Source organism: Numenius arquata, chromosome Z, assembly GCF_964106895.1.
Source record: "Numenius arquata chromosome Z, bNumArq3.hap1.1, whole genome shotgun sequence".
In the NCBI taxonomy this organism is placed as follows: Eukaryota; Metazoa; Chordata; class Aves; order Charadriiformes; family Scolopacidae; genus Numenius; species Numenius arquata.
Genome location: NC_133616.1, coordinates 38,306,883 through 38,329,824, shown reverse-complemented (window position 1 = coordinate 38,329,824; position 22,942 = coordinate 38,306,883). Strand labels below are relative to the sequence as shown.

At 37.6% G+C, this 22,942-nt stretch overlaps 1 protein-coding gene across 1 annotated transcript in view; it reads left to right on the top strand.

Annotated features, from left to right (window-relative positions):
• Positions 1-22,942, top strand: part of PCSK5 (proprotein convertase subtilisin/kexin type 5) — a 258,951-nt gene that overhangs the window by 221,138 nt on the left and 14,871 nt on the right. The window contains exons 25-29 of the mRNA XM_074166803.1: positions 6,912-6,954; positions 7,801-7,943; positions 9,158-9,358; positions 21,119-21,202; positions 22,208-22,403. Of these exons, the coding sequence (XP_074022904.1) occupies positions 6,912-6,954; positions 7,801-7,943; positions 9,158-9,358; positions 21,119-21,202; positions 22,208-22,403 (667 nt within the window). The remainder of the gene's footprint in view (positions 1-6,911; positions 6,955-7,800; positions 7,944-9,157; positions 9,359-21,118; positions 21,203-22,207; positions 22,404-22,942) is intronic.

Here is a 22,942-nt window from a genome sequence, read left to right as displayed (position 1 = left end):
GAGAAGGCTCCGGGGAGACCTTATAGCAGCCTTCCAGTACTTAAAGGGGGTCTACAGGAGAGATGGGGAGGGACTCTTTATCAGGGAGTGGAGTGATAGGACGAGGGGTAATCATTTTAAACTGAAAGAGGGGAGATTTAGATTAGATATTAGGAAGAAATTCTTTACTGTGAGCGTGGTGAGGCACTGGAACAGGTTGCCCAGGGAAGTTGTGGATGCCCCATCCCTGGAAGTGTTCAAGGCCAGGCTGGATGGAGCTTTGAGCAAATTGATCTAGTGGTAGGTGTCCTTGCCCATGGCAGAGGGGTTGGAACTTGATGATCTTTAAGGTCCCTTCCAACCCAAACCATTCTATGACTTTATGAATTTTTACCTACTCTGGCTCTTTCATGCGGGTACCAGTGATGTTTCAACAAGAAGACCAAGGTCAGTCAAAGGAGATTTCAAGACTCTAGGAAGAATGCTGAGATATTCAGTAGCACAGGTAGTGTTTTTCTCAATCGTCCCAGTAATGGAGAGATACACTGGAAGAAACAGGACCTGGAATGGAGTAACGTTGGAAACAAGTATATACTGGGAGAAGAACAGCTGGAGAGCAGTCATGTGAAAAGAGATCTGGGAGTGACAGTTGACATTAAGCTCAATGACAGTCAGCAGTGTGCCCTGGCGGCCACAGAGAGCAAACCACATCCTGGGGTGCACCAAACACGGTACAACCAGCTGGTCAAAAGAAGGGATTATCCCACTGTGTTCAGCATTGGTGAGGCCTCGCCTTGAGCATTGTGTGCAGCTCTGGGCCCTACAATTTAAGAAGGATGTAAAAGTATTTGAATGTGTCCAGAGGGCAATAAAGCTGGTGGAAGGGCCAGAAGGCATGTCTTATGAGGAGCAGCTGAGGACTCTGTTTGTCTAGTTTGGAGAAAAGAAGGCTGAGGGGCGACCTCATTGCTCTCTGCAGCTTCTGGATGAGGGGAAGTGGAGAGGGAGGTGCTGAGCTCTTCTCCCTGGGATCCAGTGACAAGACACATGGGAATGGTTCAAAGCTGCACCAGGGGAGGTTCAGACTGGATATTAGGAATGAATTCTATACTGAGAGGGTGGTCAAACACTGTAACAGGCTTCCTCAAGAGCTGGTCAATGGCCCAGACCTGTCAGTTTTTAAGAGGCATTTGGACAATACCCTTAATAACGTTTTACCTTTTGGTCACCCCTGAAGCACTTAGGCAGCTGGACCAGATGATCATTTTGAGTCCCTTCCAACTGGAACTATTCTACTCTCTTTTCTATTCTATTCTATTCTATTCTATTCTATTCTATTCTATTCTAGCAACTCTACCTCAATATGCACTTGTTTCAATTATTTGGGTTTATACCAGCTTAAAGCTCCAGGTCTTGATTGTTCAGATAAGGAATCGAATTATGGAACCACTTATTGACTGTAGCAGTGCAGATCTTAGATTCTCTCCATATAAAGAAGATGTTTCCCATATGAGTGTTGCCTGCATAAATATATTTTGTTAATGAAAGACCAATGGAAGCCAGCTGTTCAAATTAGTGATAAAGCCTGCATTGGTATCTGTGGTGTAAACTTAGGAAGTCTGGCCCACGTTCTTGCTTGTAGGAGAGCACTTTTTGGGAAACGTTATTGACTCAGAGGAACTACCTATGCAGTAAGAAACTATTCAAACATAAGGGACCATCTCAGCATAATAAGTGTGTCCAGAAAATACATCTCAACACAAAGAAAGTTCAGTTTTTGTAACGTGCAGCCTTCACGCTTCTTGAAATTATCACATTGAGATTTTGATCTCAATGTAGAGTAAGAACAAAAGAAAACAACATCTGAGCGGTAGAATACAATCTAAGACAAATAAACTGAATGACCTTTCTAAAGTGTTAGATAGTACTGCTTGTGTCCTGATTTCATTTTTGGTGAAGTAGTCTTACCTTTTATTTCACTAGGAGTAAGAATGAGCCACTAGTTCTTCTTTGTAGCCCTGTAAGCAAGAACTTCTCTGGTTGGTATCAGATTTTGGAGCTTCATATACAGTGCAAATCTCACTGTAGCACTGGTCAACTATGTGTGGTGAGAGACTAAAGCGTTCTGACCCAGTATTTATTTTTAAAGCCAGGTTTTTAAATTTTCTATTCCTTAAAGTTTCCTTAAAGTTTCCTCATCACTTTCCCGCTGTGAAATCTCCCCACAAATTTGATGCATTTATCAACATTCACACAAGCATTTATGTATTTATCAACATTTCACCTCAGTCAGACAAACCATGGAACTGTCTCAGGTAATGCATATTATAATGTTAATCTTTGGTTTCATTTCGTCTTACCTGCACTTCATTTCTACTTCTAACTACAACATAATAAAACCCTTATTTGATCAGGAAAATTTACTTCATTCCCTTAATTTTGTCAATGAAATCCAACAACAGTAAGTGATATTAAGGTAATTGAGATCAGAGCTGAGTGATTTTTTCAGTTAATCTGCTTGACAGCAAGAATAAAACTCAGAACATTTTTTGGTTTTATTTGTCTCATTTTCATCTCAATTAAAAGTAGCTTTAATTTAAAAAAAATACAAAAAAAAAAAATAGAGGTAGTTTTAGTGAAAGCATATTTTGGGAAGAGATGAAGTATATTCAAAGTTGTGGATTTTTTCTTTTTTGCCTTTAAAATGTGTATCTTTTTAATTTATTAAATATTTTGGCTGAACCAAAGTCATAGTTTTTGGCCAAAGCAAATATTGATGCCATTTTTTCCCCATATAAATCTAACTGGCAACAGAATCCAGTTTTTTCCTTGGTTAAAATTCACAATTTCTTCTTTCTCCCACTTCCTAGTAACATGACTTGTCAAAACATATGATGATGTCAGAAATGAGAAGAAAGAAAGTAAAACTGATATAGTGACAAACAGAAAGAAAGAGGTGAAAAAGGTGAAAAAAACAATAAAAAAGACACAGAGAAATACCTTTTCACACAAACTGGAAGATCCAAACCAGAGTTCTTGATTCCATAATAGAAATCTTCATTTTTAAGGCTTGCTGAAAGCTGAGTTTGCAGTTAGGCCCATGTCTAGTCAAAAATCCTATTATGCTTGGATTGTAAATTTCAGTTATTTTAATTGAGATGTCATAAAAACTAAAATAAAAAAATGGTCTAAGGTAGTTAAAAAATATAATTACTCTTGTTGGTGATATAGTACAATTTATAGTACTTTTTTTTAGATTATTGTAAATTATTGTTCGGGGTAATGTAAAAGGCAAATAAAATCTAGCAGTAACTGTTGATATTAAACAATTACTGCAGGCTGGCCCTTCAAGGAAAACTGCAATGTAATATAAAGTAATTTTCAGTCATTACATTTAATTAAACTGGAAAAGAAAGGTAAACCAGGCATTAAGTCCCAGACAGTGAATATCCTGAACTTCTCCTGAATGCAAAAATGTTGAGTGTATTCAGCACATTCTAGGCTCATGGCTGATCCAATAAATAGTTCAGGAAATTTAATTTTTAAAAAACTTCATAAACAAAACAGGAAGCTAAAATAAAAGTTACAGTCTAAATACAGATCCTGTAAAATGTGCCCTTGCACTTAACTTCAACTCCCAACTTTATTGTATATGGTAGATAAAGTCAAGCATGCATAGGAGTCATTGCAAGATCTGGGTCTAATTAGATGGGATACCTTGGGTAGGTGCTACTCAAACATACAACGGGCTAGCCATGTGAACTTTCCAGAATCAGGATCTGTCTAAATACCATGAATGCTCAAACATAGTGAAACAGTGACAGGGATTTCCAAAATGCTCTGGAGCTCGTTTTTAATATAGGTGAAATTACATACATACATTACTTACAGTGATTCTCTATATATTTGAACACAAATAGCCTTCCAGCACAACAATGCTATGCTTGTAACCCTAATGCCTGTAGTTCCCTTCTGGAACAGAAAAAAACACTAATTCATTTCAAATCAGAGAGTTCCAACACAATGAATGAATCTTTGGCCTTTGACCAATATTTAATCTTTGCATGTACCTTTTCTGTATTATAACATAGTTGCACTCCAAATGTATTGTGCTCGAGAAGGGTGAGGGGTGGAGGAGGGAACAAGAATAGCAGTTTATTACAGACAAGGAAAGAAACCAAATGACTTTTTCTATGAACTCTAGATGATCTTTACTTATCTAAGAAAACGGCAATAAAACCAGAAAGTCACATAGGATTTGTTTGTGTCTGAGGCGTTATATTTTAAAATTGGTTGAATCCTGTTTCCAACACTATCAAGATCACTTTTGTTTCTTGTCTTCAAAAGAGTGGCATAGGCTCGACATAGTGGAAATTAATGCAAATAGAAACTGTAAAATATATATTAGCATTAACAGCTCTCATGACAATAAGTCTTTTGGAGCATGACATACTAACCAACCCACTTTGCACCACAGAGATCTTGTTGTTTTATGGGCAACTGCAGGTCTCAGTGAATACAGGATGTTTTTAGTTCTAGTCCAAGAACCAATTGTGACAGAGTTTAAAAGAGCCTCTGCTGAAGAACTGCACATAAATTTCCATGAAATTCCCTAGACTTAGCTCATTCTTAAAATTAATTTCCAAAATTTTGGAAACACAGTGTGTGTTAAATACCAAATTGGCTGTTGCAGGTATAGTTGCTTAATTAGTTTTCTCTCTCCCTGCTAACAAACAGCTGCCCTCTTTGCACTCCTTTCCAAACTACGTTTATTATTCCTCAACAGTTTATATTCAGAAACTATGACTAAGTAGAGAAGGTGGTATAGGTTCTATTCAGTGGGTATGTCTTTAAGAGAAAGAACAATCGTTCAGTAAGGGTTGATAAATAATGTAATATAGCAGACAAACTGGCAAATGAACATAGGGTGCACTAGCCCAATGACTGCATGTTTTCGTCTTACAAAATTGTCAACAAATTCTCCCCCAGCTCCAAAATCTTAAGTTTGAAGAAAGACTTAGTGCATTCCGAAGTGAAATACAGCAAATCAGCTATTCCTATGAAATTTGTGGCTGTCTAATAAGGTGTTTACTATTACCAGTTCTGACTAAACTTTGTATAAGCAGCAGGGTGCAAGTGGTATTTGTGATACATTTTTTTGCCCTCTCCACAATATGTATCCCAATCCGCAATCTAAACAAATTATTTTTACCCATTCATTCCTAAATACTTTCTCTTAGATCCTAAACCAACTCAAAATACATGGTCTTTACTTTATGGTTACTTATTTAATACTGAATTTTTCTAATCTCTTTCCAGAGGACAACCAGACATTGCGTCTTTGTTTGGATTTACTGCTGAGATCTATCTCAAATTGAGCTATATAGATAGTCAGCCATACAGACAAAACTGAGAGGGCAGTTAGGAAAGAAAAATGTCATCAGAACCTCCCACAGGCAAGAGAGGAAAGGGTCCTTTCTTCATAAAACCCAGAAAGTACACGGAGAGTTAGTCACTAAACCAGCAACCCCAGCTATTTTAGCAATGTTTCTTTGATGCGTAGTCAATTCCTTCCATCAATGAAACATAAGGACTGTATGTGCCAATACCATAACAATTTTCAAAAGGTATACATACACTTATTTATCATCATATCAGCCCAGCTCTTAACAATGCTCTATAAACACTGGAAGGAAAAAAACACACTCAAATGAATTGGGGAAAAAAATATCTCAGGAAGCATCCTTATGCAGAAACAGTATTTCAGAAATCTTTCAAAAAGAAGACCTAGACAAACCAAGTGTCTTTTATCTAGAAGTAAAGGAAGATATTTTCATATTTTAAGAGTATTTTCTGTCAACATAAAAGCTAGTGCAAAGAACTCTAGATCAGGTGATTGCTGCTTCTGTTTGTGCTCTTAACAGTAAAGAGAATATTTTCACAGATCTACAACGTTTCTGGGTAAAACTTTACACCTCATAAATAAATTTCTAGAACTACTTGCAAAACCAAGTGCATGTTGCCTAATAAGTTTGCATGTGTAAAGTGTGATTTATTGTAGACACAGTTCAAACAGACTCAGTGAAAATTTTGCCTTATGAGTACTATTAATATCAAAAATAATTTACAGGCATTTCATTGTAGAACAGTTTATTAATGCATTCATCCAGGTTGCTCCATTTCCTTCCACTCTGCTCCCTTTGAATACTTGAGTAAGGTAAAAGAAATAGAAAGCTAATAGAAGATAACAGAAGGTTATAGAAAATACCCTTCACTTTGTGTGAGCATAAAGTTATACCAACCATTGTAATAGTTTTAAGAAGTTGTATAACATTTCTTTTGTTCATTCAACAAAATTTTTGAATGCAAAAAATAATTTTCTGAGAGAAAGTTTACCCAAAAGTTGTGCCCCATCTCCTCCCTGCCCCTCCCCTCCCAGTATAGAATGATGTTTGTTTAGCTCAGGATTTTTAAGATTAAACTGATTACTTACATGTTTTTGAAAAGTTTGCTTTTACAAGTGCCAGATGCTTCTAACTTATCTCTGCAACAAATAAAGAAATAGGATGAAACTACAGATTTGGATAACTTAGAGTCTACTTTTAAGAGTTCATTTTGCCCAACTTGAGCTCTTGGGAAGGATCTGCTTTTCAGAACAGCTCTTCCTTAAGCACTGAGCACCTTCTAGGCACCTTAAGCTGAGAACTGAAAAGTCACATGCCACTGCAAAAATACAGGCCAAGACCTGACTGTGGAAAAGTTTATCTCCAAAAAATGCAAACAGAGATTCAGAGGTAATAATCTTCTCGTTATGGCTGCAGTAATTTTTATGTAAGAAACATTAACATAAAAATGTGGTAGCAACAATTCTTTTTAGCATTCTGGTTTTAACTTTAAATATTATTTACATAATTTCATGTTTTTAATTTCAGATGACCAACAAATCTGTATAAAGTGCATTCAGAACTATTATATGTAAGTATAGCTGTATAGCTCTTCATGCCTTTACATTTTTCTAAAGCAAAAATGTGTGCTTCACTGTGTAGATCTGGATGTTATCCAATTCCTTTTAAGTATTGCTTACCTCAGAACAGTAACTTTGGAAAAAGTCTTGGGAAATGCTGAAAAACTAGCCAATCAGTCACCATCAAAGCCTTTTAAACCTTATGGACTGATACGAACTTTGCGTATATGAAGAGAGGAGTATGGAACAGAAAGGGTCTAAAAGCTGAAGCCTCTGGATTTGGAACTGGTATGCTCTTAGTATATTGTGTCCAGTTCTGGTATTTGCAGTTCAGCAGGCACACTTAAGAAAGTAAGGAGGTTAAGCAAAGGAAAAAAATACATAGATTAATTGAAAGTTTAATTTAAACTGACGGAAAAGAAAAACTCTACTGCTTTTCAAAGGGACAGTTAAGGGATCGCTGTAAAAATTACCATGACAAAAGACAATGTTGATAAAAAGGCTATTCAATCTAGCTATAAGCAATGACATTGCTTATATATTTTATCAAGTGATCAGCTCTTTACAACCACAATATAGTCATTTCTAATTAAGTAGCATTTGGTTTTGTGCCTATGTTTAAAAAACAAAGTCAAATTATTTATACCTAAGAACCCTGAGATTAGGAAACATGACGTTAATATTTTCCAGTTGAATAAGTAACAAAGCTACAAACACACTTTGAATCCATCACTAGAGAAATAATTTCTCTTCACTGGGATGAGAATAGAGCTTTATCATTACCATACCTAGAAATATACATAAAACAAACTCATCTCAAAAGAAGCTTGCTAATAATGTTCTACTTTATCTTACAGGTATAAGCAGCGTTGCTATAAGTACTGCCCAGAAAATACCTACAGAGATGAAAGTTCTCTGCAGTGTAGAGAGTGTCCCAGCAACTGTGATAGCTGTGACAAGGAGAAGTGTGACTCGTGTAAGGAAGGTTTCTATCTCTCAGGTAAGCAGAGTACCAAGTATGGCAGATAAAGGGAAGTATTTTATACTTTTTCATTAGAAAAAGAGTCTGGACTCAACTTCCCAAATTCATAAATCTTTTCTATGGAAGATAGTGGAGACTGAGGGGGAGTTAGCACTTTGTAGAATCGGGTCTTTAGCATTAACGTAAGATGGTTATGTTAGCCAATAGTGCCATTTGGTTCAAAAGCTCAATATACAAATTCCCACTATTATTTTTCTTTTCTAGTTATGTTTTTAATACATTTCCACTCTTTTGGGCAAGTGCAAAAAATACTGTATTTGATTCAGACTTTGGGAAAGGAGGGGGTTTTAATTCACAGAAAGACATGGAAATGTTTCCTTACTATTTGCAAGTATAGTTTTACTTTGACTTTCAGATCCACACAAAGTAACAAGCCTTAAACACTCTGAAATGAGCTCAGTTAAAACCACTAAATTCCACATCAGATTCGCACAAGACTAGGAATCTCTTAGCTATATTACAAAGCCATAAATCAGGTAGGTCTGGTTCGGATATGGTGCCAAATATGAATCCTTGTGCATTGACTGCCGAAGGTGCCAGTAGTGGAGCACAAAAGCATCACACTCATGGAAAACTCTGTGGTCACAACCTGAGGTGATCTGGTGGCCTACATTTTTTTTAACTGAAGTTGGAAGAAGCTCAAGAAGCTATCAGCATAACAACTTCTAGGGGGTTTGCTGCAGTATGGCAACTCTTAAGTTGCATCAGATTTACCTAACTTTAGCTTTACATTCACCAGAAACTAAAGATTCATTCAATCCTCAAAATTTGCATATATCTAACAATCTTAGGGAATTCTGGACTTAGATTTTATATTGGACCAGTATAAAAATTGGGACTCAACCATAAAATTTTTATTCAGATTTGGACTTTCGTAAGATTTGTACATGCCATTACTTAGGGTATGGATGATAACCCACCTAGATATAAATTTTAGTGCAGATTGGTTTGAAGTTTGTGAAGTTTGCACAAGCAACTGAGTTCAATTTAAGTTTCATGCTAAAAAAAAATTAGTTTGGATAGCTACAAAAAGTTTCATGGATCCTTATATGCTGGGCTTTTTTCAATCGTTTCTTGCTGGAGGCAGAGAAATGCTACAGATGGGGTACCTCCTTGTGAGGATTAAGAGGGGTCAGAAGATACCGCGATGCCAGGCTCTGTTTCTGTTGCAGGCGACACATGTGTGAGTGAGTGTGGGGATGGCTTCTTCACTGATGACATCTCTAGAGAATGTGAACCTTGCCACAGGAGCTGTGCAACGTGTGTTGGGTACAGCTATGAGAACTGTACTGGGTGCAAATCCAGTTTCTGGCTATCTCATGGGCGGTGTCTGAATCCAAGAAATTCTCCACCCGATGGGAAGTTCTGGAGTGGTAAGTTGCAACAGATCCCTGAATATTTTCTGATTCTCTGAAGACTACTAGAAGTTGTAGAAAGAGGATATCAAGATCTTGCAGCTTAAGTGAAACTGCACTTTTGTCAAACTCACTGTGATTTTAAAAATATATTGACCAAAACCCATTGGTTTCACAGAGTGAAATTCATCTTCCTGCTAACAGCTTAACATTTTAATACAACTTAGGTGTTTCTTGTCTGGGAGTTGTCTCACCTGGATAGATAAAACATTAAAAAATAAAAGATAATAAGGTAAAAAAGATAAAATATAGATAATAGATTAAGATACTAGGAGTTCCTTTTCTAAAGTATTGGGAGCCATATAGTCTACATTTTAGACCAGCTTTGTGGCTGTTGATTCCCTACACAGAGGTGAATGTAAGTTGTAGCAAATGGAAACTAATGAAATGTGTGTGTGTGCACTGTGTGTTCAAAAGCAAACTTCTCTTCTCTTCTCCCCACAGTGTAGGCATGCACCACTGTCCAAACACAGGATGTAGAACTACATTCTCTAGTTCTTGCTGTACCTTGGCCATTCCAACAACCTGCACAAAATAATCAGTTCTTTCTTGGTTCCCTCATTTATAGCATGGGAAAAACAACTACTTTTTTTTCAAAAAAAAAAAAAAAGAAAAGAAAGGAATTGGAAGGAAAATGTTTTTAAAATTTAAAGCTGTTGAAGGGAATGGCTGTTCTAATTTTTTTAATTATTTTCCTTCATAAGCATCTGCAAATGCATCAGTGTACTGTCACAAGTTTCTTGTTAAGAAAGTCTTAAATGAAAAGTGCATAGTAGAATATTTGTCATTCCCATTATGTCATTTATGTAAAGTACAATCGAATAGGTTATGTTACCAAATGAGGCAGTGCTAATGGTGAGTATATCACCCTGCACACAAATTAAAACTCATTTGCTATGAATATTCATTTTTTTTAAGTGAAACCTTTGCAGCATGTGGAAACTTGATAGTTAGGCTTCCAAGTGGCACTTTTTAATTGTGTGAACACCATACCCTCCGACAAAGGGTAAGATTTCCTCTAGAGTTTCAATAGTTGCTTTGCTGATCACAGTAAACAAAGAGAAAAGTCAGTGTCATATAATCCTTTCACTCTCTTTATAGTTGTAAAGTATCAGCTGGAATAAGACATTCAGTTTTAGGCATAGTGTTTAAAGAAAGAGGTGGACCCATTAGAGAGGAAACAGTGAGGATTACCAGAAATCTAGGGAAAGATTATTTACAATGAAAGGTTGAGATAAATGGGGCGCTTGGAACTAAATGAGAAAGCTGAGGGGAACACAATCGCAAAGATGAATGGAATAGATTGGGTCTCTGTAAGTGTGGTAAACAGGACTCAAAATGCAGAAGAAGAGTTTTAGATTTGGCATCAGAAAAAAGGGTGACTTAAAAATGCAATAATGGAGTGATAGTAGAATATTTGAGGAGGTTTTGGGATTTCCATCACTATGGGTATTTAAGAACACATGAAAAGCATCTGATAGGGGCATTAGTACTGAGTGGAGCAAGAGACAAGATTACTTACGGGCCCTTCCAGCTTTATTTTCTATCAAATACAAATTTTCTTCTGATTCCTATGTCTTTATTTGACTCAAACACATCAAAGAATTACTATGCTCGGATCTATATGACCTTACATTAAAAATTAAAATATATCAACAAATATTTTCAGAAAAAATATTGACCATTTCTATTCATTGCCTATCTATGGAGAAATGTTGCATCAAAAGGAATAACATTTCTTCACTTCAGAAAAAGATCAGAGAGACCTAAAAAGGAAAAATATTAATAGAAAGTTGATGTCCTCCATGAATTTCCTTGTGTTTCATCCATATGAGTAAGTATTTTTCCAATTTCACTCTACATTAGTGCCATGAAAAGAGCAGATCTGTAGTTTGGTCTGACTATTGGTTATCTATTTCTTACGCTGATGAACAGGGTGATGCATTATCAGCTTTTTTCTTTTAAGCAGGCAGCTGATGCAGTTCCATATATATCAACAGTGCTGTGCTGTGCTGTGAAACCTCTCTCTTAGGGGTTTCTCTTTCCTTCCAGTAGTTAAAATACTTCTTACTTAGGGGCAGTTCAACTGTCAGATACATCTCTCTGAGAGCTATACTGGCTTTGGACTGTTCCAAAGTCACAGGATTCCTGCTGCAGCTGATGATGGCAGCCCAGGGAATTTGGATGGAGGGTCTTCACCTTCTCTTGGATAGACTTGCTGGGATTCCCACAGCGAGGCAGCAGCTGTGCCATGTAACTGCTGAGAAAGTGATGTTGAACTTGGTGATATCTTAAGCCTTTTCTCACCAGGGGAGGCTTCCAAATAGTAGTAACCTCCAAGTCAAAATGTTAATGAAGTTGACACTGTCTTTACCAAAGTTACACTCTGAATAACTACATTTAACACCAGTTTGTGAGGTTTCTTGCTCAGATCAAGTGTAGGATAATCTGGTTCTTATAACAGTAATTTTCATTTGATAATTAATGACAAAATCTAAATGTTTGGTTTTTTGGCTAGAATATCAATCTTTCAAGCATTTCTTTTGATGATGCATTCAAGAGGCAGGTATCAGCTGAGTCCAGATTTCCAACTGTGCCATCTGTATTTGAAATTCTCGTTCCACACTCAAGATACTTAATAAAAAATAAAGGATTCATGTAGGACCAAACCACGTTTAACTCTAGCAGTACTGAGTCACATCAATAGGGTAGTTCCTAGTTAGAGACTTCAGAAAATTTCATACCCTGATAACGTTTTGAAATACATGGATAATTTTAAAAGAAAAAAAAAAAGAAAACACAAGAAAGTTTCATTACATGATGAAATTATTTTCTTCATTGTCAAAAGCTTTCTGAAAATCAATAAAATTTAGTAGAGGCAGCCACTGTCTTTTATTGTTTTGTTCAACAACACAAAGATTGGTACAGAATGGACAAAATGAAAACCTGTGTTCCTTGAAACTTGCAGTCAATGAGGATTCTGGCTGGGATACCTGTACAGAAAAACTCCCTGGGCCTGGAACAATGATCCCTCTTGGATCTTCTTAAACATTTCTGTAGGGACTTTATTTATTTATTTTTCCATTATTTATTTTAAAGAAGATTATAGGGACAGAGAAAATACTTTTTCTCTCATACCTGAGTGCAAAATCATGGCATCTTTCCAAGTTTTTCTCTGCTTCTTCTGTATAGATCTCGAAACATTTTATCCCGGTTTACTTTTTTTGTTCTTTAGCTTGTTTCACAGCTACTTTGATTTTCTCCAGGGCTATTTCTACTTAGCAAAATATAAGGATCTTGCATATCATCTGTTGTCTAAGGGTAGCCTGTCATGCAGCATGGGCATGGTTAAAGAAGCTTATCCATTCTTCAGGGGGTATTAGAATACTTTCATGTCTGTTCACCAGCTCAGTGTGGGCAAGACTGTGGCTGAGATTTGGCTTTTGCCTCTCATTTTTTCTGCCTGTTTATCAATACACACTTCTTCCGCTGGGTGCTCAGTGTCCTCAACATATTTACAGTGGTGTAGCAGCATGGCAGAGCTGCCTCTGCCCGAGTTAAAGAATCTAATTAAAGAGTACAGGCCAGACAATTATTAGTTCTCCCACTTTGGGGGATTGAGCTGGGTGTGGGGGCCAAGTATGAAATAAACAACCTCACCCATGTCATGGGAACGAAGATGAGATCGCACCAAGCTCATCCTCAGCACATGCCCTGCCCCAGACAATGCAAGTAGACAACACAACAAGGAATATAGCCAAAATTTCCAAATCCAGTAGTTTACGTCAGCTTTTACTATGTTAGTCTTCCATTTACTCTTTTTCTTTAGAAATGTTACTAACAGAGAGTTGAGGTATTGGACCTTGAACTGTATTTACAAATAATGAAGCCACTTCTCTTTGGCTCTTCCAGCCACATGGATTCAGTGGGTTCCATTGTGGTTTTAGTGACTGCGCTGATGTACCATATGGGGCAAAGTGAATTTTGGGAAACAAAGACTGTTGTTTTGTTTGGTTCCGAGGCTAACACAAATTAAAGGGCAGCACATCACAGCCTGCCATGGAGAAACCAACATACAGTCTGACTTTCTTTGCAATTTGAGAGACTAGTCCATCCAGGTGAGGATTAAAACATTTGTGAATGTGGAATACACTTTTTTTCCATGTGTAAGCTTTCACTTCTATTTCTTATGCGAGGATAAATGACAGACCACTCATGAATTTTTATGAGCACGCACTCCAACAACCAAAATGTTATATAAAAAAACAACTTTCTAAAATGATATTTACTTTGGGGGTATACTCTGCTGGGCAAACAGTTCAGCTCATATCAGGAATCATTAATAAGTCATATCCAGGTCTGAAATATGAAACAGACCATGTCTGTTATCCAGGCTTTTAAAAAGACAGGGCAAGCCAAGAAGGGGGGGGGGGGGGGGGGGGGGCAGCGATTGAGCTCTGTGTTTCTAGCGTGAAACATCTGTATTTTATCTCATGTACCAGATGATGAAATTACTTTGGAAGCCAGGAGACACACTAGTGTAAGCTTGATTCACCAAGTGAATACACACACCCTTTCAACTGGATTGGATGTTTTGCAAGTTATGGTCAGGTCTTCATTTTGCCTATTGTTCACTGTAAATACCTCACCCTAAAATCTCATTCGTTCCTCGGTTACACGGTTTAGTCTACCACATTCTTCTGAAAAGTTCAAAAGGAAAACAATGGGTATGGAACGAGGTCTGTTTCTGATGCAAACTCAAAATGGAATATGTGCTTCTTTACATGCAGATAATATACACTGTAGTAAATTACACAGTTAATAGCAGCTGGTTCTGTTTATTATTACATACCACCCCCAAAATAAGAGCAACCTCCCACAAGCAGTCATTGACCAACTGCATCCATCTTGAATATTTTACTTTTCCTAAGCATAGAGTAAAACAAAACCGGTAAAAAAGTACTGAGAGAAAACTCAGAAAACTTTTCTGAGAGAAAACAATGATTCAGGATTTACAAAGATTATTTAAAAGGACCTTAATGCAGCTATGTATATACACACATAAAGGTGTCAGAATATGGAAAAAAAAAAAAGGAATGGGGTGGGCAGAAGACAGTAGAGAAATCAGCAGCAAGAGAGAATGGGTCATAGTCTTCCAAATGTGAAAATGTTATGACATTTAGAGAGCAGAATTAGAGCACGATGGGAACAGTTAGGAGACTTTCTTAAGGTCCTTTGATCCATATTTGAAATTTCAGGTTGCTACAGGCAAGCAAAAATGATTAATTATCCCATATGTTCTTATGCATGCCAATTTCATATTCTAGCTATTTGTTTGTAAAGTAATACTATGGTTGTTACAAGATAACTAGATTGGGAATTAATGGTTATTGAGGATTGTGATTTACTTCTCAGTACTCCTATAGTTTCCTTAAATTTACAGTTCACATGAGTCTTCAAAATGGGATAGGTCTAGTATTTTATTACATGTGTATATTGTTTTCATTATGTTTTACCGTGTCTATGTAATTGTAATTACCTCATGGAGATACGTAATCTGGATTTGTGTTTTTATTCATGACTATATCAGTTTTGCAAGGCCAGTGCCACGTGCAGAATAAAATCTAAAAAAAAAAACCAAGTAGCATCTCAACTGGATCACATTCAAATCACATCTCACTACAGAGTGTAAAAGCTAGATAGGTCACCTTCTAAAAGGAATATGTTTACAGTTACAAACAACCATGGCACTTCGTTTCCTTCTGCATTCCTCACTCAGCAATTGTGCCATGGTCTGACAATAAAATATATTGTAAAAATACTCTCCTTTTAGAATTCAACATCTAGAAGCTAAGGGTATTAGCAAATGTACACAGGGAGCTAGTTTGACAGCATCTTAAAAGTACAAGTTTTCAAGTCCCCCTTTTACTCATAGAAGAGCATGAATAAATAAGATGATTTAAAATGAAGAAAACAAACCACCTTTTTTCAGTCTTAGCACTAATTGCTTGCACTACCTGGCATAAAGATCCATTGTCCATAAGGAGCAGGTAGAGAGAGCAAGATGGATAGCACAAAGACTATATACTAGTATAGTATGCAGTACTAGTATACTAGTAAGAACTCTTATAATGCAGTTGTAGGTTTAAATTAAATTGAGGAGGTAACATAAGGTACTTCAAATGCTGTTGTATTTAAAGGTATGTCTCTTTAGATATGGCAATATCTCTGCTCACATGTCCTCAGGTTTGTGGAGGGTTTTGTGTTGGGTTTCTTTAAAAAACTTTATATTTTCCAGAACCAGTGGTGAGCATGTGAAGAGGACCACACTTCTTTCCACATGGACTTACATTTTTTTTACGCTGAATATTTTTGAGGACTCATTTAGTCCTTCTCTAAAATCAGATTGAAAAAAATCTGGGAGTTCAAAGTAAGATCACTTAACCAACCAGAAGGGAAATATGGGGACATTGGGTTGAAAGGAGCTAAAATTTCACTAATTTTCTCCTTAATTCAGTTTGGGGTCACAGTGAAAGTCTTGCAGTATTAGGTGTCGAGAAACTCTGCCATTGTCTCACTCATGTTGCACAAGCCCAAATGAGACAAAAAATACAAAAAAAATATTTTTTTCAGTATTTCCCTTCCCTCCCAGTTTGATAATCCCTTGAACAGACTGAATGGGCAAGAGCACTGTGGTAGCTTCAGAGCTTCAGTAAACCATAGCTCTAGAAATGGCACTGTGTGATTCAGCTTCTCAGTTTCTAGAAAGAAATAGGAGAGACTTAGCTGGGTGTGTGTCAAAGTTGTTACTCATTCTGACAAAAACACAAGAATCAATGTGACATTGAGTCAGATTTTGGCCTGAATAGAGTTTAAATAGAAGACATTTTTCTTTGGGGAAAAATTACAATAAATAATAATTAAAAAAAAAAAAAAACACCAAGAAGGGATACAAGCTTAAGGACAAAACCAGCTCAGTAGGTCTGAAAAGGTCATATGTTTTGGCCTTTAAAAAAAGAAGAGCAGAACAGTATGATAATAGAATACAGTGTATTTTCAGAGTCAATATCCCACTTTTAGAATATGGGTGGTTTATAACTCTACATATTAGACTTGTGGCTTCTATATTTACAAGTTTCACTCACAATCATAGGAGCTACAAAATGAAATTTTAAAGGAAAGCTGGATCCTCAAGTACAGAATGGCACCCTTTAGGGGAAAGTAAAATACAACCCAACAGCTAAAAACAGTCATTTCCAAGCTTTCCATTTATCATCTGTGCAAAAACCAAGGAAATACATTTTTCATGACCATTTTTCAGCCTTGTAAGGATATTCTTTGAAAAGCTCTGGTTATATTATTGCAGGTACTTTGCACACGTTTTTGTAAACACATCTCTTGCACATTTGTCCCATTTGGGGAACCTTTTGCTATGCAAGAAAATGACATTTAAAAGTTTCACATTATTCTAAATGTGTTCAGTTTGGTTTTTTTTAGTAAACGAAAGTCTATTTCCAGTCAGTAAAAGCTCTATCAAAGGAAAAACTCACTTTAACTGCCAAAAATTAAAAAAAAAAATAATATAAAAATTGTACAATTTCTTCTGTCAATACTAAAGTCGGGGCATTTAAGTGATTATATTTGACTGGTAAATTAGAGGTTGCCTCCAGTGCCAACTATTAGAAGCCCAATTGCTTGTGTACATTCCCCTCTGGTGGCGACTAGCAAATATTACAGAAAACAACAAATGCTGGCAAAGTGGCAAGGATTTTATGGAAATAAAAGTACTTCACTGAAAAAGACCTTTATTTTTAATAGCACGGCTTGAATTGTTTTAGAAACAATGAGCTCGTTTGACATTCTTCAGCAGTAGTTAACAACTTCTCTGCCTAACCTTACCTTCCTGATATTTACTTTTTATATTACACCAACTCTCTTGCCAGGATCAAGGTCCTTTTTCCCTGGCAACACATACTTCAGTAATATTTCTGGCTTGCTTCTTCACACACATAACTGATATTAAATTACAGCACTTAAAACTACCCAGCAGGGATTTTAAAAAAATAAAACATAAGCCAGGTAAGGTAGCTGGTTGCAAAGCTGCTGAAAAGGGAAACGAAAATTCGTATTATTTACTGCTTATTTAGAAAAAGGTCAATGAAATTTTCAGTGCGAAAATCAGAACTCTGCCTTGACAAATTCTGAAGGTTTATCAAAGCAACTGATGGAGGATCAGAGGATGTGCAACTGCAGGCAGGCATCAGGAACAGATGTTCTTTTTCTTTATGCCAAGGTTCTAGAGGTAAAGTGAAAAACATTAATTAAAAACTACATGGCTGTGCAATATATCATCAATTATTCAATATTCTTTTTCAGAGAGTGACAAATGACCAGTCTCTAAACGGGAAAAATCTTAGGATTTGCAGGCCAGTGGGGATCTCTCAAGAGCAGAGAAAGAGAGAAGATCTGCATATTTAAGAATAGGAGAACAGAAAATCTATTACCACCAAACATCCAGCTTTTCTGGAATATTCCTTATATCCTTACAGATGACATCACGAAGGACACTCTTTAAAAGATGAAGAGTCAGGAAAATACAGGAGTGGTCTCTCCAAAAAAATCTTGACATTGGATTTCTGCATTAGACAAGAGTAAGGAATGGTCACCAGCAAGTTACTTTGAGGATTATTTGGATTATCAAACTCAAAATGCTTCTGTGCTGTATCGTCTAGAGGCTTAAGAGAGGCCTCTACACTCAGGGTCACTTCAACAGACTAGAATCCTGTGGGAACAGCATGTTGTAACCTGAAATATAGAAAATAGGTCTTCAGCAGGGAAAAAAGCCATAGAAAATACATCAGAAAAAGACAGAAATGGTCTAAACTCACAGGACCTGCTATTGCAGAAAACTTTACAATATATCTACATCTAAAAAGGGCCAAGAAAAGCAGAACAAAATGTTTGTTCTCCTCAAGAAGGATGAAATGTATAGACAAGCAAAACCAGTATTTTTAAATTACTTTGTAACTCTAGCTCTTCACGCCCTATACTACACAAATATTAATCTATATGTAAGTATATAATTTATACATCGACAGTGCAAAGTACAGAGCCTAATCAGGATTTTTCAAGAAATCTCCTTTCACCATAAATGCTCAATGAACCTGACAGCTGCCTCCCCAGCAGCAGGAATGTCATCACAAAGAGCCCCAGCACAGAGACCTCAGTTACCCTGTTGATAGCAGAAGATGGGGAATATCATTGCTGTTTTAGGTAGCACTACTTCGCACACTGACGTCTCATTGTGTCTCTCCAGTCCTTCGTCAATACCTACCCTCTGCTATCCTCCCACCTCTGCAACTTCAGAGGTTACTTAGTAGTAAATCCCTCCCCTTCCACACAATGCTTATATATCACTTCCATCTTTTCTTCTTCCACAAGCCAGAGACTCTGTACCTTCCTCACTTATTCTTGCCTTTCCACAGAGCTTTCCCAGAGGTTTTCATTTTTACACACTCATAATTACCTGATACTATATCCCCTAAGTTCCAGCTATGGTCATTATAAAGTCACACAGATGACACAGCCTTTCTGTGTGGTCAAACCCAGGGTTTTTATGTCGGCTGTTTAGCAGTACTTGAGGCTGCACATGTAAAAATTCAGTTTCAGGCATTTTCTATCTCCAGAAGACCTCTGTACCTTTGGAGTTGAAAAGGGTCTTCAGGTGGTACTTACTGAAATACTGCCCTAGTCCCACCTGTCTTGGTCCTTGATAGGTCTCTGACTCACCATGGCCACCAACACTTCTGGCTACTAAAGCCAACACTAAAGCTGTTTGCTGTCTTGCAAGGTATACACAAGGGTCTAGCATTTTGTCTGTCGGCCTCAGACTGGGCAGACCCAGTCTCCAGTCTGCACTGTCACAACCCACATTCACCCTGACAGTGTGCAGCTTTCTTCTGTCACATACATTATCCTGTGGATCCTGTGGCCTGAGCCTGGACCCTGCAAACACTCTCGGGCCCTTGTTCAGGGAGGGCAGAGATGCTGTAGCCAGAAGGGTGGCGGCGAGAAAAACTCTCCTAATCTCCTGCTATGTCTGGAGCTGCTTTTGATTATGCCAGTTACCAACAAAAGTTGAAACACTACAGGCTTTCACTACCATGTGCAAGTAGCAGTCACAAGGAGTCCTGGTAAAGAATGATAAAGAATGGTAAAGTCCTGGTAACCATGTCTTTGCTGAGCGCCCTACTGTCTGAGCAGCCAGATTTTGACCTGCTGTTCTGTCCCTGGACCCTCCTGAGTTGTTCTTGTTCTGGGCAGGGACATCATATTGAGAGATTTTTTAGCACAGAGAGTTTTTAAGATGTTCTGAGCTGCTGGTAGAGTCAGACGTGGATGTGCTGAATTGTTATGGACCATCTCGTAGCTACACTGAATGTGGACCTAACTTCTTTCACTGAGATAGCTATGGCCCAGCTTGTTTACCAGTACACTTATGAATAATAATAATTATTAATACTTTTACTATTATTCCTCCTTCTTCTGCCCCTGTGCCGTGTTATGCACATACCCACTTTTCTAGCAAGTGCCTTTCTGATTAATAAAACTCCCACCACTTTCCTTTGCAGGAAAGACCTCTATATGAGCCTCCTGTTCTCCTCCCTCCTCTTTTTACTCAGTTTCATGACTTTCATTCAAAATGTCAGCATTTTAAACTACCTTGCCACAACAGCCAGAACACAAAAGTGTGGTGACATGCTGCATGTGGCTAATGGATACTGTCAGCCAGTCCACTGACTAATAGAAATCACACATATTTAATTGGCAGGATGAGCTCAACCTGCAACCAACTTCTGATTTATTCTTTATTTTTTATTTTCAGCAAAATCAAAAGACTACTGCCTTCTGTCCACTGGCCCACAATTACTTTTTCATCAGACATCCATTTACCCATTGTTATAATTGTTTGGATCAAAATACAGAGCTGCATGCTGTGTGACCTCTCATGTTGCACTACAGACTTTCTATTGAGTATGATCCTCCAATCTCCTCATGTTGGAGCTGAGTAACACATTGAGTAAAGTCTATGCAAAGCATAACCAAAGTCTTAGTTTTCCAAAGGCATGAAAAATTCATTCAAAACACTTTGGGAGGGAACTAGCAGGCAATAGCGTTGGGGAGAACTATTTCACAGATTTTTCTTTTCAAAGACTCATTTCTCTCTCCTTCCTCTTCAGAGTTTTCTCCCTTAATTACAGCACAGTGGTGTTCTGCAACCAGTCAGTATAAAATCTTCATGAAAATACCTCACTACACCAAGTCCTCCAAATTTACATACTTTCTAGCTCTTTCTGTTTGCAATCTATTATGATCACAGATCTGCATTTCGTTTTGAAGCACTACATTGAAACTAATATTTTAAAGCTAGATTATTGTTCTAATTTGTTGTGAGCTGTACAGAACATTGCATTAATGAATCTCAGGATAACGTTTGTATTTTCATTTATTACAACTCTTAACTTACCATTTAAGAGAGTGGAGTTGAATACAATCATCAAGTTCTTCAACTCAGTGAATTCCAAAAATTCACAGAGGTACATTTTTAAAACAGCTTAGAAAAAGCCATAGGAAACAGTCCTCTTAAAGGGAGGGGAAATGAACAAAACCAGCCTGTAAGACAGTAAGAAACTGAACTTTTTTTTCCTTTCACCCCAGATGAAGAAAAAACATTGCAGTCCTGTGACCCTTCATGTAGGACCTGTGAGAAATCTGCTGACATATGTACTTCGTGTCCAGAAGGTAAGACACACCAGCTTCTTTGGGTAAGTTTTGCAAGAGGTTAAATATTCTGTATCCTACACACTTTCAGGGAATATTTTCATCAATGGTCACTAGAAAGTTCTTTGACAGCTTAAAGCATAAGCAGGTAATCAGATAATCCCCAGATGAAGTCAGGTATCAGACAGTAATTAAGCATATGTCCTTGGCAATATGAGTAAAAAAAATTGTTAGGTGAATGTTGTTCCTTTTCTTTCTTTGCAATCAAAAGTTTTAGACATGATGCAGGACTTACTGAATATAGATTTATTAGGAAGACGCACTAGATAATCCTGATGATTCCTTCTAACCTTAAGTTTCAGTGAAGGCTGAGCGAACTACTTTGGGAAATGGATTAAAGAATGTTTTATTCATGTTTTTAAGCATCACAAAGTTAGATTTCAAGGACACACAGAAAGGACATGGACCTGTTGGAATGAGTCCAGCAGAGGACCACAAAGATGACCAGGGGACTGGAGCAACTCTCCTATGAAGACAGGCTGAGAGAGCTGGGGTTGTTCAGCCTGGAAAAGAGAAGGCTCTGGGGAGACCTTATAGCAGCCTTCCAGTACTTAAAGGGGGTCTACAGGAGAGATGGGGAGGGACTCTTATCAGGGAGGAAAGCGATAGGATGAGGGGTAATCATTTTAAACTGAAAGAGGGGAGATTTAGATTAGATATTAGGAAGAAATTCTTTACTGTGAGGGTGGTGAGGCACTGGAACAGGTTGCTCAGAGAAATTGTGGATGTCCCATCCCTGGAGGTGTTCAAGGCCAGGCTGATGCTTGAGCAACCTGGTCTAGTGGAGGTGTCCCTGCCCGTGGCAGAGGGGTTGGAACTCAATGATCTTTAGGGTCCCTTCAAACCCGAACCATTCTGTGATTCTATGTTTCTAAATTAGAAGCTTTTTTATAGTCAACCAAGGCAGGAATCTTTAAATATATTCCTAATTGGTGCCTTTCCCCACCTGGGTTGCTCTTTTGCCAGGAAAATTTCTTATCCATGATACCTGTGTTTCTCTGTGCCCACAAAAAACTTTTGGTAACGTTGCAACTGGAAAATGCGAGATGTGCATGGATGGCTGTGAGGTGTGCTCCAACCACTGGCACTGTCAGAAGTGTCAGGCTGAACAGGACCACCCGCTCTTCCTCCACAAAGGCAGATGTTTCCAGGAATGCCCTGAGTAAGTATCTCCTGCTGAATGACTGCTTCTTATTTTCTCACTGTGCTTCGTGTCCTTAAAGTTCAGATCCATTATAAACATTTCAAGGGGTCCCTTAATGTATCGTAGGCTACCAGAAACTACCACAAGATGAAAGTCATTTTCAGCTGGCCTGAACAAACAGCATTTTCTCTCGCTTAGAGAAAAAGTGAAAAATCAAAAGTGAAACTAGCCGTGAAACGATATGACAGATGGTACAGCTCCCATTGACTTCAATAGGACCATGGTACTTCTGGGTGGTTCTTTATGGTGACTGAAAATAGGCCTCTAGTCACTCTCCTAACTTGTTCCTTCGTCAATGTAGTACGGAACCCAGAAAGTGGCTAATCAGAGTTCTGTTATGGAAATACAGTGCTTAGTGCTGTGTTTCTGTCTTTGGCTTATAGTCTTTACTTTTTCCTTTAATAAGCAGAATTCAAAGAGAAATATGGATATCAGATCAGGCATATGAGTAGGTCAGGTTCTCCGGTTTCCATGCTTTTTTCATCAGTGTGCATTAT